The 17,168-nt window shown below is 35.9% G+C and overlaps 4 protein-coding genes across 8 annotated transcripts; 2 read left to right on the top strand and 2 right to left on the bottom strand.

Moving 5' to 3' along the window:
- Positions 1-805: 805 nt before the first annotated feature.
- Positions 806-11,188, bottom strand: LOC105208634 (acid phosphatase type 7). Of its 3 annotated transcripts, none has more exons than XM_011178595.3 (5): positions 10,897-11,188; positions 6,362-6,525; positions 5,952-6,295; positions 5,324-5,882; positions 4,920-5,262 (listed from the first exon to the last, which is right to left on the bottom strand). In XM_011178595.3, exons 1-5 carry the CDS (start codon positions 11,033-11,035, stop codon positions 5,125-5,127), a joined length of 1,344 nt encoding a protein of 447 aa, XP_011176897.2. In that variant the 5' UTR covers positions 11,036-11,188; the 3' UTR covers positions 4,920-5,124. The 3 variants fall into 3 exon arrangements, with proteins under 3 accessions (XP_011176896.2, XP_011176897.2, XP_011176899.1); XM_011178597.3 differs by lacking the exons at positions 4,920-5,262; positions 5,324-5,882; positions 5,952-6,295; positions 6,362-6,525 and adding exons at positions 7,646-8,375; positions 8,452-9,010; positions 9,073-9,416; positions 9,652-9,809; XM_011178594.3 differs by lacking the exons at positions 4,920-5,262; positions 5,324-5,882; positions 5,952-6,295; positions 6,362-6,525 and adding exons at positions 806-1,274; positions 1,342-1,903; positions 1,974-2,487.
- On the top strand, positions 2,678-13,991 carry LOC105208632 (mediator of RNA polymerase II transcription subunit 22). 2 transcript variants are annotated; one of them, XM_011178591.3, is made up of 4 exons: positions 2,678-2,687; positions 12,451-12,614; positions 13,564-13,665; positions 13,751-13,991. In XM_011178591.3, exons 2-4 carry the CDS (start codon positions 12,500-12,502, stop codon positions 13,966-13,968), a joined length of 435 nt encoding a protein of 144 aa, XP_011176893.1. In that variant the 5' UTR covers positions 2,678-2,687; positions 12,451-12,499; the 3' UTR covers positions 13,969-13,991. The 2 variants fall into 2 exon arrangements, with proteins under 2 accessions (XP_011176893.1, XP_054087620.1); XM_054231645.1 differs by lacking the exons at positions 2,678-2,687; positions 12,451-12,614 and adding an exon at positions 12,662-12,831.
- On the bottom strand, positions 13,960-15,689 carry LOC105208633 (uncharacterized). 2 transcript variants are annotated; one of them, XM_054231643.1, is made up of 7 exons: positions 15,487-15,689; positions 15,291-15,425; positions 15,087-15,228; positions 14,840-15,026; positions 14,556-14,771; positions 14,246-14,497; positions 13,960-14,189 (listed from the first exon to the last, which is right to left on the bottom strand). In XM_054231643.1, the coding sequence occupies exons 1-7, from the start codon at positions 15,544-15,546 to the stop codon at positions 14,054-14,056; spliced, it is 1,128 nt and encodes a 375-aa protein (XP_054087618.1). In that variant the 5' UTR covers positions 15,547-15,689; the 3' UTR covers positions 13,960-14,053. The 2 variants fall into 2 exon arrangements, with proteins under 2 accessions (XP_054087618.1, XP_011176894.1); XM_011178592.3 differs by having other exon boundaries at positions 14,556-14,774; positions 15,487-15,688.
- A 197-nt stretch (positions 15,690-15,886) lies between these two features.
- Positions 15,887-16,677, top strand: LOC105208630 (40S ribosomal protein S12, mitochondrial). The gene is made up of 2 exons (XM_011178589.3): positions 15,887-16,123; positions 16,204-16,677. Exons 1-2 carry the CDS (start codon positions 16,072-16,074, stop codon positions 16,593-16,595), a joined length of 444 nt encoding a protein of 147 aa, XP_011176891.1. The 5' UTR covers positions 15,887-16,071; the 3' UTR covers positions 16,596-16,677.
- The last annotated feature ends 491 nt before the right edge of the window (positions 16,678-17,168 follow it).

Consider the following 17,168-nt stretch of genomic DNA (forward strand, 5'->3'; position numbering starts at 1 on the left):
GTAGTTTCGTTGCTCCTTCTTCTTTGAGACTACAACCGTGGATAGGTCTCTGTCGAGAACACAAAACTTCGCCAGTTGTACATCCCATGCAGATAGATCCCTAGGCATTTCGTCCTTTCTTAGGATGCGTCGACGCCCATGCTTCCGTTGGGTCTCTTGTCGAAGGAGCTTTTAACTGGAACATAGTCTTCCAGTTGCATTTTGAACTCATACTCATACTTGAAACTCATGGTTCCATCTACTTCAATACTCCTCGCTCACGTGGACGGTCCAAAGATCTTGCAGATCTAGCTCCCTCTTGGCAAGAGTTATTCCGCACTTGATCTCAAGGCTTAGATTGTTGGTGATGCAAACAACCTGTCTAAAACCTCGTCTGGTATCGAACGGCTCGGAGTAGTCCTTCCCGATTTTGACCGAGCTCATAGTTGTGCTCAACCCTATTCTATATAACCCTATAAGTTTCGTAGGGGTACCAAATGTAAGCAGCTCCTCTCAGCGCTATTGAAAGCGACTTTAAAGCAGACAAAAAGGTGATGGCTGTCGAACTGTCTGTCGTAGGGCTTTTCCAGGATTTTACGTATTGTAAAAATCTGGTGGAATAGTGGATTTGAGAGCTCGAAAACCACCTGATAAGGTCCAATCAGTATGTTTCCAATGGGCTTAAGCAGAATACTGTCGAAAAAACCGTATCTGTTAGGAACACTGATCTCCGATAATATACGCAGAATACGGGATCTCCCTTCTAGTGGATAGGGCTGAGTACACTCATATTTCTGATTAGAACAGGTCGACAGTATGGTTTAAATGTTGTTGAAAGTATTAAAATTGTGTATATTAAAATTTATTTATTGCTCATCATGTTTAAAATATTTTTTAAGGTTATATTTGTAAAAAAATAAAGAGATACATAAATTACCAGACAAAAAACTTAACTAAGTAATTTTTTTTCGGATAATAATATTGATATGTCATAAAAGATTTTGAAAAAATTAAAAAATACAACAAAAAATAAGGTTATGTTATAATTAAAAGATCCAGTTCCCTGAAGATTAATTTAAAAACAGTTCGTTTTACAGCCAATTTTCAATATTACAGTTATTTATTTTATACGCCACTCCGTCGCCGGCGCTGCCAACTCACAACTCATTGTAAGCCACATGCTTGTCTTTGATTATCCAAAACGAGTCCACAATTTCGCCATTTTTATCATCGGAAACTTGCTCGAAATACAGATGTGTATGATTGTGCGCCTTCATGCGTGTGTAGCCATAATCCTAAAGCGTGGAAAGATTTAATTAAAGAAGAGTAATTATAAAAATTAATCGAAATCTGTGCACTCACATTGCTGTGATAGGCGTTCCACGAGGGCAGCGTATCCGAGAATGGTTCGCGTTGTTCCTTGCAGCCAGCCGAGCCGGTTATGATCTGTATCGGCGCTTTGGGATTGGTGTAGGGTGCTTCAGCCGAACCATTATACACCTTGAAGTCGTAAATAGGCCATAGGCGCGTGTAGAAATGCTCATGCGCGAAGATCTCCACATCGACACCATACTTGTAGAACAAATCCTCCAAACCGAACATTTTCACCAACGGCAAACCCTGTCTTATGAATGTCTCCAACTTCTCATTACAATCGTACTCCTTCTCGTCGCTACAATACATGGGCCGGTGACCATAGGTGATGAGCCAGGGGCGTTGTGCACGGTTCTCCGGCTTATTGGCTTCGCGCAGATCATTCTCCAGCCACTCAAACTGTTTGGTGAGCAATTTGAAGCCATATTTCAAGAAGTAATACACCTCGGTGGAGAAAGACACAAAGTGTACGGGCCCCAAATCGAAACTGTACCACATGCTATCCGTACCGCCGGGCATATTGAAGCGTGTTTTGTAATTCGAAAAGTTGCTACACATTAAAATTTTTTTTTTATTATTTAACAAAACTATAAAACAACAACAGCTCATTGCACACTCACTATTTCTCCTCGTGATTGCCGGGACACACCATGTACGGCACATAGGCCGCAATCGTTTCCACCTGACGCATAAACTCATCGCCCACACGCGCATTCTCCGTGTCCATGTCGTAAGCGAAGTCACCCACATGTATGATGGCATCGTACATGCCCTGCTGTGTGTCCTGCTGCAAGCGCGCCAACGACTGCGCATTCTCATTGCCCATATCGCCATAGATAGCCAAGCGCGGCTGCCAATCGCTGCCGGCCGGCGGTGTGGTGAAGCTAAAGCGCGCCGACCAACCCAAATCGCTACCGCATGAGTATTCATAGCGCGTTTGTGGCTTTAGACCACTCAGCGTTGCTTTGTGTATGTATTGTGTGTGCTTCTTGCTGCCGCCATCGATAAAACGACGCTCAAAGCCCGTGATGTTAATTAGATTTTTTGCATCTGAGTAGTTTTCGCCGTACAGCACCACTGACTGGTTGGTGGCATCGCGTGTGGACCAGGTGACCACAATATCGGTTAGGTTATCTTGTGAAAAAAATATCGTATATAGTTTTTATAAAAATCCATCAAAAATTATAAGTCACATCATCACATCACACTATGTCATATGACATATTATCACATCATTAATAGTAACGCTTCAAATCACAATGCATTCAATGAAGTAAAATAAAAGATAAAGCGAACGAATTAAAATATGTATGAATTCCATACAAATTTATAAGACACATCAATACAACAGATCACGTCATGTCATATGACATAACATCATATTAACACCAGTAACTCTTCAAATCCTAACACAATGCATTCAATGAAGTAGAAGAAAAATGAGATAAAGCGAATGAAATCCATTAAAAATAATAAGTCACATCATTACCTCACATCGCATCATATGACATAACATCACATCATCCCCAGGAAGTAAAATTAGATGAAGCGAATGAATTAAAATAGGTAGTGCAATATTGCAACACCGATACTGCATAAAATTCTGTCACAACCACATAAGGAATCATATCAAGGTCATATCATCACATCACATCACACTAGGCGAAATCATATAAAGTGTATTGCAAATGCATCAATGAATTAAAATTAGATAAAAGGAATGAATTGAAATGCGTAGCATAACATTGCTGCAATCATACTGTATAAACTTCCGTATCAAACACATAAGAAGTCATATCAATGTCATATCATCTCAACACATCACATCAATCGCATAATCACCAGAACAAATCATACAATACCAATCAATTCGATATTTTACTTCTAATAACTTTAAATAAACTTAAATAATTTAAATATTCGTTTGAGAAATCATTAATTCATATTCAATAAGATCACATCACATCATATCGCATAAAAAGAAAACTGATTTTTAACCAAACCAGAACTCTGATCTTACTGGCATACTTAAAGTGTCTAAAATATGACTACTCTAACAACAACAACAACAAATATGCAATCTATTTTAATAAAAAATTTGAGTTATCCTGGCATTGACATCACATCATATGTTTGCATATAGAAGTGCTGATAAAACATCAATTTAGATTGATGTGATGTTGAAGAGATTTCTTTGTAAATTTTACTTTTTTTCTAGGAAACTGAACTGAACTGAAAATACTGTTTCACACAGAAGCTAATTGATCAATTAACCGGCCCCTGCTCGATTAAAACGCTGATTTATAACCTTTTCACACAGGAGCTAATTGTTCAATTAAAGGGCCTCAGCTCTATTAAAACGCTGATTAATAGCCTTTTCACACAGAAGCTAATTGATCAATTAATCGGCCTCTGCTCGATTAAAACGCTGATTAATAGCCTTTTCACACAGGACCTAATTGATCAATTAACCGGCCTTTGCTCGATTAAAACGCTGATTAATAGCCTTTTCACACAGAAGCTAATTGAACAATTAACCGGCCTTTGCTCGATTAAAACGCTGATTAAGATCGATTTACCATACACAATAAAAATCTGCATTGAATTTTAATCGACTTGAAAATGACAAAGACCGGATTTGTAATTATATATACGTTCTGTTACTGTGAGTTCACGCTACATGATGGTAGATGTCGCTGTTAAAAATAGCAATCAGCTGATGAAACTTATGAAAAGCAAAAACAAACATTTATAACAGCTGATCGGTTATCGAAGAACCGGCAGTGTGAAAGGCAGAAATTGGTTTCTCAATCAAAATTTTAATTGATCAATTAATTTGACTGTGTGAAAAGGCTATAATATTACATACATACAAAAAACGAGATATTTTACATATATGCTTTACAATATGGCTTTTATTTGATAATAATTGAGATTAAATATTTTCGTATATTATATATAAAAATTTTCGTATAGAAGAAAATATTAGATATTTCGAAAGCAATAGAATTATAAAAATAAAAAATTAATTACAAAAATAAACACATTAAAATTAAAAAAAAAAAACTTAAACAAAATAAAAAACTAATGATATATAATAAAATAAAATGAACAAATTAAACGATGGTTTAGTAAACACAATAAATAAACAAAAGTTTAATAAATTAATTTTGCTGGCTTTAATTTTAGAATTAAAAAGAAATGCTGCTTTTTTTTAAAGAAATATTATTAATATTAATGTGTACTTTTTATTGTTATTTTAAATTTTTTCGATTTTATTGAAAAATATAATTTTAAAAATTAGAAAATTAAAAAATAAAATTTTTTGAAATTTAGTATTTTCCAATGAAATATTATTAATGTAAATAAGATGTTTTTTCTGTTATTTTAAAATGTTTGCGATTAAAAGATATTATTTTATTTTATTTTAATTTCGAAAATATGAATTTTATCTTTTAAGGCAAATTTCCACACAGCCATCGTTTTATGCTCTTATTTGGCATAATAATATTTATATGAGATATTAGGAATGCATATTTAGGAATATTTGTATATGTATATGTATATTGATAGTTTTTGTGGTAAAATGTATAGTATTTAATAGAAAAAAAAAATAATATTATGTATTAAATATAATTTTTGGCTAGACTTTACGTTTATAAAAGTACTTTGCCACATTTGGTGGAATTCACAGCTAATACCGTTATTGTATACAGTTACAGAATATATAGTTAAAATATTGTAATTCAATTTTTTGGCACTTCTGTATGCTTATTCCTCGACATAACTGCCATGCTTGTCCTTCACAATCCAGAATGAATCAATAATTTGTCCATCTTTGTCATCGGACACCTGTTCAAAGTATAAATGTGTGCCATTGTGCGCCTTCAAGCGCGTATAACCGAAATCCTGTGAATATATACAGTTATACAACTAAATAACATTTTTTATTTCACACTAGCCCACGCACCTGACTATGAAACGCGCTCCACTTGGGCATCACTTTAAAGAACGGTTCACGCCCCTCTTTATTACCCGCCGAACCGGTTATAACGTGCACAGGCGCGCGTGGATTGCGATAAGGCTCCGCAAAAGAGCCATTAAACACTTTATAATTGTAAATGGGCCACAAACGTTCATAGCAATGCTCGTGTGCCCAAATGGACACATCAACGCCCTGCTCATAGAAGAGCTGCTCCAGTCCGAACATATGCAACACCGGCAAACCAGCGCGCACAACAGTCTCATGCTTCGAACAGTCATCACCATTATCGTTGCTACAATACATCGGACGGTGGGCAAAGGTTATAATCCAAGGACGCACTTTGCGATTCTCCGGCCTATTAGCCAACTCTAAATCACGCACCAGCCACTCATACTGGAAGACTAAGCTCTTCAAGCCGAAGTGTAGAAAATAGTAGAGCTCCGTTGAGAAAGCCACAAAGTGTATGGGACCCAAATCGAAACTATAAAATAGATTCTCCGTGCCACCGGGCATGCTAAAGCGCGCGCGGTAATTTGAAAAATTGCTACACAGCACATGGAAAACGTACAGTTTAGTGAATATAATCAACATATTTGCAACATTTCAAACTCACTAAGTCTGCTCATGATTGCCGGCGCACACCATATACGGCACATAAGCGGCTATGGCCTCAACTTGACGCATGAACTCATCGCCCACCGCGGCATTCTCCGAATGCATATCGTAAGCGAAATCGCCTACATGCAAAATGGCATCGTACATGCCGCGTTGCGTGTCCTGCTGCAAACGCGGCAATGATTGCGCATTCTCATTACCCAAATCGCCGTATATCGCCAGCGAGGGCGACCATTGCGCATGCGTGGGTGGTGTGCGAAACCAAAATTGTGGCGACCAGCCAAGCGCACTGCCGCAATGGTAAATATAACGCTTTTCTGGCAGCAAATCGGACAAAGTCACCTGGTGTTGTGAGTAGAGAGAGATGTAGTTAAAAACGGCAAGCAGTTAAAAGTGCGAATTACTTACGCGATGTATATATTGTATGTTGTGCGCGCTGCCGCCATCCACAAACTTTTTTGGTGGCTCGGTTGCGTTTTGCACAAACTCAAACGTTTCGAGGCCATACTCGCAGATAGACGCTTTAGTGTCGTCGCGTGTGGACCAAGTCACAACGATGTCGCGTGTGGTTGCTTTAAGAACAAAATATTTGCAAGAAGTGTGTTTCAGTTTCGAGACATTTTAAGAGTAATTTCGTAGAAAACGATATATACGGCGGATAATCATAAAACTAAACGAGTTAGATATAGGGTTAAATATATCAAAATGATCAGGACGGCGAGGCGAGTTGAAATCCGTCCGTCTGACCATGCAACGGATAACTTGAGTAAAAATTAAGATATCTTGACGAAACTTGGTACACATGTTCCTTGGGACCTTGGGAGAGTTGCGAAATCGGACCATGGCCACGCCCAAAAAATGGCGAAAATCGAAAACCTATAAAGTGACATAACTAAGCCACAAATAAAGTTAAAAAAGTAAAATTTGGTACAAAGGATCGCACTAGGCTAGGTAGGGGCATCTTTGAATGGAATATTTTTGGGAAAGTGGGCGTGGTCCCGTCCCCTAATAAGTTTTTAATACATATCTCGTAAACTGCTAAAGCTATATAAACCAAACCTTCTGCAGTCACTTCCCTTACGTACCCTATTACACACCTTCAACATAGGTGAAATCATATAATAACCACTCCCACTTGCCGAACAAAGGTTAGGTTGAAAATTACTAAAAGTGCGTCAACTCACTAACAAAAGCCATCAGAAACTCTAAATTTTTACCGAAAATAACGGTAAATCTCTCAGATATTTTAATTTAATTCAGAGGTATTTTTTTTCTTCTCATAGTGTGTGTCTGTACAAAAAATTGTTTACATCGTGTCATAACTTCCCATATTCCAATGGACTTTATTCCGCATATACATATCGGTTAATATGTGAGATATCTTAGCAAAATTATGTTAGCGTGTAGTCTTGGATATAGTCAACCTTGGTGGTGAAAATGCGTGAGATTGGTTCAGGAATTACCTCAGTCCCCATATACTATTTATGATGATTTTCGTTATTTTATTGGACTTTATACCGAGAACAAATCGTGTTATCTTTATAAAATTATATCAATAAATTGCGAGGGTATAAAATGTTCGGTTGCACCCGAACATAGCCTTTCATTACTTGTTTAACCAAAAATCATTTCTTGTAATTTTTATATTTTTGTATTCTTATATGAGATAATAACACTAATGAAGTCAACAAATTTTTATATTGTCTGTAGTAAGATTTTATTTAATATTCAAATAAATTTATTTTTTTTTTTGTTACAAAATATATTGTACACCAAACCTCATACACCACTGACGCTTAATTAATCGTTACATACCTTTCAAACACAAATATATACACAAAAGGTATGATTAAATTGTAAAATTTGTTTTTAAAAAATGCATTCATGCTGTGTATGTTTCAATTAAGGTTATGTTCATAAGCCAGGCTTAAACACATATTTACATATAACATATAAACAGTAAAATTTGAAATACAAAATATTCAAAATACACTGAGATTCGCTACAATTTGCTAGGTACACGTGTTTCGTATTTATTTTAATACTGTGAAAAGCCGATTTCGTCAAAATATGAAATGGAATGTCAATTTTTGTGTTATTGTATTCCTCAACTGCTGTGCTCTGCTCCAAATATTTATTTAATATTTTTTGTGCTTTCAAATGCTAATTGTGCTTTAAACTATTTAATAACGCGTTTTCTAACGCCACAATTTTTCTAATGTACACCACTTCCTTCAATCGCACGCTAAAAGCCACTGACACCAAAAAATTTACACACACACACATCACATTAAACATAACTGCCATGCTTGTCTTTGATGATCCAAAATGCATCGATAATTTGTCCGTCTTTATCATCGGACACTTGCTCGAAATACAAATGTGTGCGATTGTGTGCCTTCATGCGCGTATAACCGTAGTCCTGCGAATGCACAAAAAGAAGTAAATTTCATTTAAAATGTCATTTCCCATGTTAAATAACCCACAACACAACACACCTGACTATGAAAGGCGCTCCATGCGGGCGTATCTTTTTCGAATGGCTCACGCCCCTCTTTGCAGCCCGCCGAACCGGTTATCAAATGTACAGGCGCGCGTGGATTGCGATAAGGCTCTGCCAATGAACCGTTTAACACTTTATAATCGTAGATGGGCCAAGAACGTTCATATGAATGCTCGTGCGCCCAGATTTCCACATCAACACCCTGCTCATAGAAGAGCGCCTCCAAGCCGAACATGTGAAAGAAGGGCCAACCGACACGCGTCAGTGTCTCTGCATGTGTGCAGTCGTCACCATTGCCATTGCTGCAGTACATTGGCCGATGGCCGTAGACTATTATCCAAGGGCGGCGCGCACGATTCTCTGGCTTATTGGCATCCAGCAAATCATTCACAAGCCATTCATATTGAAAGACGAGCGTTTTCAAGCCGTAATTAAGAAAATAATACATTTCGGTAGAGATGCCAATAAAATGTACAGGTCCTAAATTAAAACTGTAGAATAGGTTCTCTGTGCCGCCGGGCATGCTGAAACGCGCGCGGTAATTCGAAAAATTGCTGGAAGCACACATATTAGTTTCACTTAATTTTTAATTTTTTTTTTACAATTTGCTACTCACTACTTCTCCTCGTGATTGCCGGGCACTACCATGTACGGCACATAGGCCGCAATCGTTTCCACTTGACGCATAAACTCATCACCCACACGCGCATCGTCCGTATTCATATCGTAAGCGAAATCACCGACATGTATGATGGCATCGTACATGCCACGTTGCGTATCCTGTTGCAGACGCGCTAACGATTGTGCATTCTCATTGCCCATATCACCGTAGAGTGCTATTGTGGGTGACCACTCGTCACCGGCGGGCACAGTGCGAAATTCGAAACGCGGCGACCAACCCAACTGACCACCACAGTGATAGACGTAAGTGTGATTGGGCAAAAGATTCGATAATTTGACCTATTTGTTTATAAAATACGAAAACGGAAACCGAAAATATTGTAGGTAAATGTTATATCCAGTGCAAACAAATTATTCCCTAGAAAACAATAACAATGCAGTGTAAAGTAGATAAGTTGGGTCAAGGTCACACAAGGTCATGCAACTGTTGCAGTGATTAATTCACCTCACTTATCTACTTTTATAGCAAATGTTTGGCACATTAATATAAGGAAAATGGGTGTAATAACTTTACCCGGTGTATGTATTGTGACTTTTTCTTATCCCCGCCATCCACAAACTGTTGGTACATCCCAATAGCGCGTTGCGTAAAATCAACGACACCATATTCGACAATGGATTCGAGCGCATCGTCACGTGTGGACCAAGTTACCACAACTTCATTGGAATTTTCTGTAAATACAGTAGTAGCAAACAGAGAAGACAACATGATTGCATGTGCAGCAATTTTAAAATAGTGATTGTATCAAAGAAAGTTCGAAATTCAAAAGTTTAATATTTCAAGTATATATACATATATATATATTTCACAGTAAAAAATTAATAAATTATCAGTTTTTTTATTATATTATTTAGCATTGTTCCATTTAATTGTTCATTGTTTTTGTTTTCCTTTAATATTGGTCATTGTTATTGTTTTCTTATCGCTTGTTTGCACTAGAAAATTAAAGAGAGGCACGCCATGTGGTCATACACACGCTTATCAGCAGCACAGGCCACCAAGTGTAAACAATAAAATACGTTTCATATTGCGAATACGCGTCATACATAAAAACTGGGTTACAAACACGTCCTATTGTATTCCAGAATGATGTATATAATATTTCTTGGTTAGCAATTGTATGTGTTTTGATTGCACTGACTTGCAAAGCTATTAGTAAACCAAAGAACGGACTATTTTTAATCACATATATTTCGTATGAGGCCGTAGTGATTAACTTCACACGACTACTACTATAACTATCCAGCTTTAAGTGGCACTTTTTCAAGGAAACATAGAAGTCACTTAATAATTGCACAGAATACGACTCACAAATATTGAATAAAATATTAAACGCCATGTTTGCGTCTTGCAAATAAAGAAAAAATCAACCGCGGAAATATTTGCTTATTATTGTTAACACAGGTGAAATGTTAAAGAAATACAAATAATAGAAAAGGTGAATGCATCGCTTAGTCATGTAAATATTTATTTTATGTAACGAAAATTCTTATATACATTTGTATATGTAGGTAAATAATTATTTCTACTGATACTGGGAAATAATTAGTCAATATTGCAAATTTCAACTATATATATATAGCTATATTAGATTTACTAAATCATATAAAAGAAATAATATGTCTTATATATACATCTATAAATCATATGCACATACATACATACATTGCATTATTTGCACAACTTTCACACAATCCTTTAGGTTCTAAACATAAAATCAACATTCCAACTATTGTGTCATAATATTTGCGCACTTACCACCAAATGCCAAGTGCACTTGTTCCGGCTGATAGTGATATACTTTGTCCACATTATCCGAAATCGTATTAATCTTCTCCAGTTTTTGCGCACTAGCGCTCGCTAACATAGCGCATAATAAGTACAATAACGAACGCATTGCGTTCTATAATTTCCAATAGTAGCGCACAAAGTTAATTTATATACGCACTTAACACTATATATTATATTTTCTGATTAAAATTTTAGTTGTAAAATTAGGAGGGAAAGCACAACTTTACACTTTGAAATCCAATAGCGAAATCAAATGAAAGAAACATATAAAAACAAATGACAGAGAATAATAAGAAAATAGTTTAAAATTTCGCCTTTAAACACAGTGCTGTATTTTTATACGTTTTTACGTTACGTTGCCAAAAGCTTATACGTTATGGCACACCAACGTAATGAATGTCAAATTAGTTAAAAAAGTGTTAATTATAACTAAATTAAAGAAATAAATGGAAATTTCATAACGCAGTTACATTTATTTATTAACAACAAATATACACATATAATAAATAAATAAATATTTAATACTTTATTTACTAGAGTTAAATTTTTTACGTAAGCACTCCAAACTCTCTATTATACCAGTATTATCCTTTGCTGAGGTCTCCAACAGCTGCCACTCATATTTTAGCTCTACTAATTTTAGACCATCTATAATTTGTGCTGCGCTTAGTTTTTCCTCTATATCCTGTTTATTTGCCAAAACCAAAAGAAAGAGCTCTTGTGGTATAATAGCATTTTGTAGTGTTTCGTGTAGGATTTTTGAAGCCAATTGTAATCTTTCCTTTCCAGCTGCTGCATCCACTACGTATATAATAGCCTTGGTATTTTCCGTTAGATAGCTCCTCCATAATGCCCTTAATCTGCATTGCCCTCCAATATCCCACAAATAAAGACTGAAATCTTTATATCTCACTTCGTCTAGATTAAAACCGATTGTTGGATAGGTCAATGTAAAGTTTCTACCCGAAAAACTGTTGAAAATTGCAGTTTTTCCTGCATCATTCAAGCCCAGTAGAAAAATTTGTGGAGGATTTTCATTATTTGCCGCTTCTGATGTTGATATTAATGTTATAAGAAATAATAAATTGTACAGACACAAAAACTTTAATTTACTTTGCATTTTCGTATCTAAAAACAGAAATTACACTGAATTGTAAACAATTGTACAGAATTTATACAGGCAAATAAGTCATGACGAGCATGCGCAGTGGAATATTATATGGCTGTCAGTTGGCGTGTCATATTTTTTTGGTATGCTATAAAAACTTTACACTGTGCTATAATATTATAAAAATCAGTCTGTCAAAAATCGTATACTTTTTTAAATAAAATTAAATATTATTAGACGCACTATAATGTACAATTATTAATTCACAGTCAAATTAGTTTAATTTATCAATTTAAATTTTAATAAATAAATAAATATCAATGGCAGCACACCTAAACAATGCAATATAACAATACAGTGACTTCCAAACCATATATTGTCAAACGCTTTGTTTTGCTTTTATTTATAAGAATCATTTAAAGGTTTTTAATTTTATTTAAACTCAAATATATATTTTTTAAAATGAGCAGCAATACCGGCAACGTGCGCGCATTGCCACAATCCAAAGAAGCACTATTAAAATCGTACAATACACGTCTTAAAGAGGATGTACGCAGCATGCTGGAAAATTTTGAAGGTATATATTGCATTTCACAGTCTCAATCAAAATAATTTATTTGATAATGTTGCACTAAGTCGCTTGCCACGATTATGCGCAAGCATTTGCTGTAATTGTTGCAGGCCGTCATTTAAACCCATGCCATTGATGGCGCAGCACTCTTGTATGGCCCACTGTTGTGTTAACGACTGCAACTGCAGTATGGCAACCAATTGTTCAGCACCCAAGGCGCCCGGTAAATCTTGTTTATTAGCATATAATAGATAGACAGCCTCGGTGAGTTCGGGACGACACCACAACCAGCGCAGCTCGTCCATGGCTCGCGGCAAGCGCCGCATATCCGTTGCGTCGATCACAAAGATAATAGCACGCGTATTTTGATTATAATGTTGCCACAAAGTACGTGTACGCGGTCGATCACCACTAATATCCCAAATATTCAGCAACATTTTGCCACAACGCACATTTTCCACATTGAAGCCGACAGTGGGCAGTGGCTCTACGTTGCGTTCCAGCTTCAATTGATATAGTATGGTTGTTTTGCCAGCATTGTCCAAACCTAGCATGCCGACACGCAATTCGGGCTCAGTTTTTGGGAACCAACGTTCAAATAGATGAGTTATACGACCGCCCATTTGTTGGGTACTGCATTAATGTCTGGCGTTGAATAATTGTGCACATAGACTGAAAAATGGCTTTCGTTTGGCAAACAAGTGTTTTTTTTTTTTTTTAATTTTTGTTTTTGGAATGTGTGTAGTGTATGTTAGCAAACAACTGTATTCAAGTTGAAGATGTAAGTGCATACAATTTTGTATGGCCATACATTAGAGCAAGAAACAGCTGTCGCTTGCAAGTGTTAGTGTGTTAATTTACATTATTTATCGGAAGCATGATATTGATATGTTATATAGCAAAGTAAATCTATATGTATATAATTTTTATAGCTTTTAACAATCTTTCCTTGCAGAGATCATCAAACTAGCACGGGGCGAAGGCGATTCTCAAATTTCTAAAACAACGCAATGTGAACAAGACACTTATGAAATGCAAGTGCGTGCGGCGAATATCGGTAGGCATTGTTATGCAAATTATTGATAAAATTAAATAAAACAATTCAAATAAATTGAGTAACAATAACTTATTCTCGCTTTCAGTGCGCGCAGGCGAGTCACTCATGAAGCTTGTATCCGATATTAAACAGTATTTAATACTAAACGATTTTCACTCGGTCAACGAGGCGATCACCAACAACTCACAGTTATTCCGTTCAAAACAAATGGAATGCGATAAGAAATTAATGAAATTGCGCGATGAAATGGCAATGGATTTATATGATCTCGAAGAGGAATATTACACTAGCATATTTAAATGAAAATAAAGTATATTTTAAGTGCAACAAAACAAATTGTAATTAATTAACATAATAATATGGAAAATTATAAAAAAATTATTGACTTTTATGACTCTTCATTGCTGTCATCGTCCAAATATTCGAAATTCGGTTTGCGTATGCAGTAATGTGCTGGTGTGTCTTTATTTGGACTAATCTTTTCAGCTGGCAAAGGCTTACCAGCATCGACCGGAGGCGGTTTGCTGTATAAATTTCATTTGGCTATTATGTAGTTAATAGAGAAAAACAGTGCGCTCACCTCTTTTTCGGAAAACGTGGTCTGCTGGGTATTTTGCAAAATGCGCGTAAATATTCGGGTATACTTGGCGGTTCCATATTACCATAGGTTATACCGAATATTTGCGCGGGATTTACAGCCGAAGCGAGCACTTTTAAATTGAAAGAACTTGGCAGTGGAGAAAAGTGCATCTCGAAGTAGTTATTGGGTTTATCTTTTTTCCGTTTGTCCATTGTTAATTTTACGGTAACTAATACTTCGGATTCGTGGCAGCTGTAATTAGAAAGTAACGCTACTTAATGAGCCATATTGAATTACAATAAATCTATACTGTTTCGCGCATTCCGTATTTGGCTCATGCTCTACAAATATGCGTGCCTTTTCAGCGTCCATCTGGAAGTGCTCCAGGCACAAAAAATGCCCATTATAATTCAGATATGTGTCATTAAGATGCACTAAGCTGGGCAACTGGTTTCCCAACTCAGCTACTAATTGCTCGCTGCCAAAAAGCTCTACCAGCAATTGTATTTTTATTAAAACTTTGCTTCTACTAAAAATTTAAAAACATTAATTATTTTTGATACAAGTGCGTATTGTATGCATATGTATATTTACTGTAGTAGTCGCTCCAATTCGTCAATGATATCATTCAACTCATTTGGATTACAGGGCGTTAGTGCACGATTTAAGTCCATATATAATTTTTCAACACCCGTGACTATACACGAAACGAAGACATCGTTAAGTAAAATTTCGCGTAGAAAAACACATGCACCGGCATACAAGTGTGTAATTTTACCATCTATAAACATAATCGTTGAAAATATGGTCATACGTTTAAGCATTTCAACAAATCAACAACCTTTCTGTATAAGTAGCATAATATTACGCGTTGCTGCAGCTTCTTCAAACACGAAAACTTTGACACGCTTTTCATCACTGAGATGCAGTATATGTGGATTTTTTGTGGGGTCCAAGTAGACAAAGTTTGAGTCTGTGAGTAGCTACATTGTTGAAAAAGTATGTGTAGAGAGAATATGCAAAAATGTGTTAATAATGTGCACACCTGCTCCTTATTGGTGTTGAAGTGCATCTTCAGCCTCCAAGCAATCGCTTTGCTTGTGTAGATTATAGGTACTCTTTTGGGCAGCTGCAGTTGATTCAAGCCATAGAGACGTGTAATAAATACTTTTTGTGTGGGCTTTGTGTAAATTTAATATTTAATTTTGAATTAATTTAAATTAATAAGCAATCGTACTCACATTGTACACTTTTGGCATATCATCAAATAGAAAGTCCTCGCCATATTCAAGAAATTTCATTTTGATAGTTAATTCACTTTTTGCACATACGAACACCGTAAAAATTAGAAATTCTTATTATTAAGTGTTAATTAACAATTGCAAATGTTTAAATAAACCCGCCTAGAACACAACAAAGCTAAATATTGAGCAGCTGTTTAATGAAGATAAATACAGGGTGGTGGTTAAACAAATTGTTTAAGAATTGGCAAAGCAAAATTAATAATAAATAATTTTTAAACGAATTTAATTAATTTTAGTACGTAATATATAACAAAAACTTTGTGTTTTAAAAAAAATACTATCCCTTTTAAACATATGTTTTTCATTTTTCATTTTAATAACAAACATGTCATTGCGAGTGTTTAGTTGGTAAGAAGAAGAAACTACGCATTGTGGATATTTAGGTAACTCAGCTGTTTGTTATATTTTTATAAGAAATTGTTAGATAAGTTGTTTTTCTTGAATGAAAGTACATTGAAAAAAGATCAGATAGTAAAATATAGTAGCTAACATATTATAGCATTAACAATTACCGGAGCCACAATGAACTTTCTACGACAAACTCTCAGCGTTACGAAACAGTTGTCACAAAAAGGTTTGTGTATAACACATGGACAAATAGTTGCAAAATATTATTAATTTTTTATTTTTATCATAACATTTGCCCCTCTTCAGTGCTTAATGGCAACCTGCTGCAGTCTATACAAAATGGCAGTCTATTCGAGCCGGCTTGTCGAATGGCGTCCTTAAATCAAATGCATCGCACTGGTCCACATTATAAAACACGTCAACCACGACAGCCACTTGATGGCAAACCATTCGCGAAAGGTGTTGTCCTCAAAACACTCATCAAAAAACCAAAGAAACCTAATTCCGCTAATCGTAAATGTGTGCTAGTACGCTTATCTACCGGCAAAGAAATGCTTGCTTATATACCCGGCGAGGGACACAATTTACAAGAGCACAACATTGTGTTGTGTCGTGTAGGCCGTTTGCAAGATGTGCCTGGCGTGAAATTGAAATGTGTACGCGGCGTATATGATTTAGCGCACGTTATCAAGAAGTAAAGAAAAGTGGTGGCACCTATTTTCCTTTTAAATGTTATGATATGTACTACATGAAAAATAAAATATCCTTTAACAAAGTAAACATGGGCACACTTCTTTTAAAAATATGTTTATATGTATGACTTATATTTTTATGCATCTTCAACCCTTTTACGCGCAAATGTATGCTCAATGGATGAGTTAGCGTTTTTCGCGCATCACTATTTTCCTTTTATTGTTTACCTATTTTCCTTAGGCGGCTGCCTTTTTTCGTAGGGGTAAATCACTATTTTCGTATGGCATGCGTTGATTTTAATTTCCGAGGGATTTATTTACCGCGCGTGCCAAGCATGCGATCCAATCGATGGGGATCGATCGATTGAGCAGCAATTAAAACGATGATGGGGCATATTTTTTGAATTGTACACAAAATAAAATAATTAAGGTGGTAAGGAAGCGTGACACGGGGCTTGTATTGTGAAAAAATGTTGAATGCGCAGCAACTTTATGATTTTATGCAAATAGTTGATTTATTTTTTATAAGTATGCTATCCGAAGAGCATGTCAACTTAGAAACATGTGCATTTTTTCACC

Source organism: Zeugodacus cucurbitae, chromosome 5, assembly GCF_028554725.1.
Source record: "Zeugodacus cucurbitae isolate PBARC_wt_2022May chromosome 5, idZeuCucr1.2, whole genome shotgun sequence".
Taxonomy (NCBI): Eukaryota; Metazoa; Arthropoda; class Insecta; order Diptera; family Tephritidae; genus Zeugodacus; species Zeugodacus cucurbitae.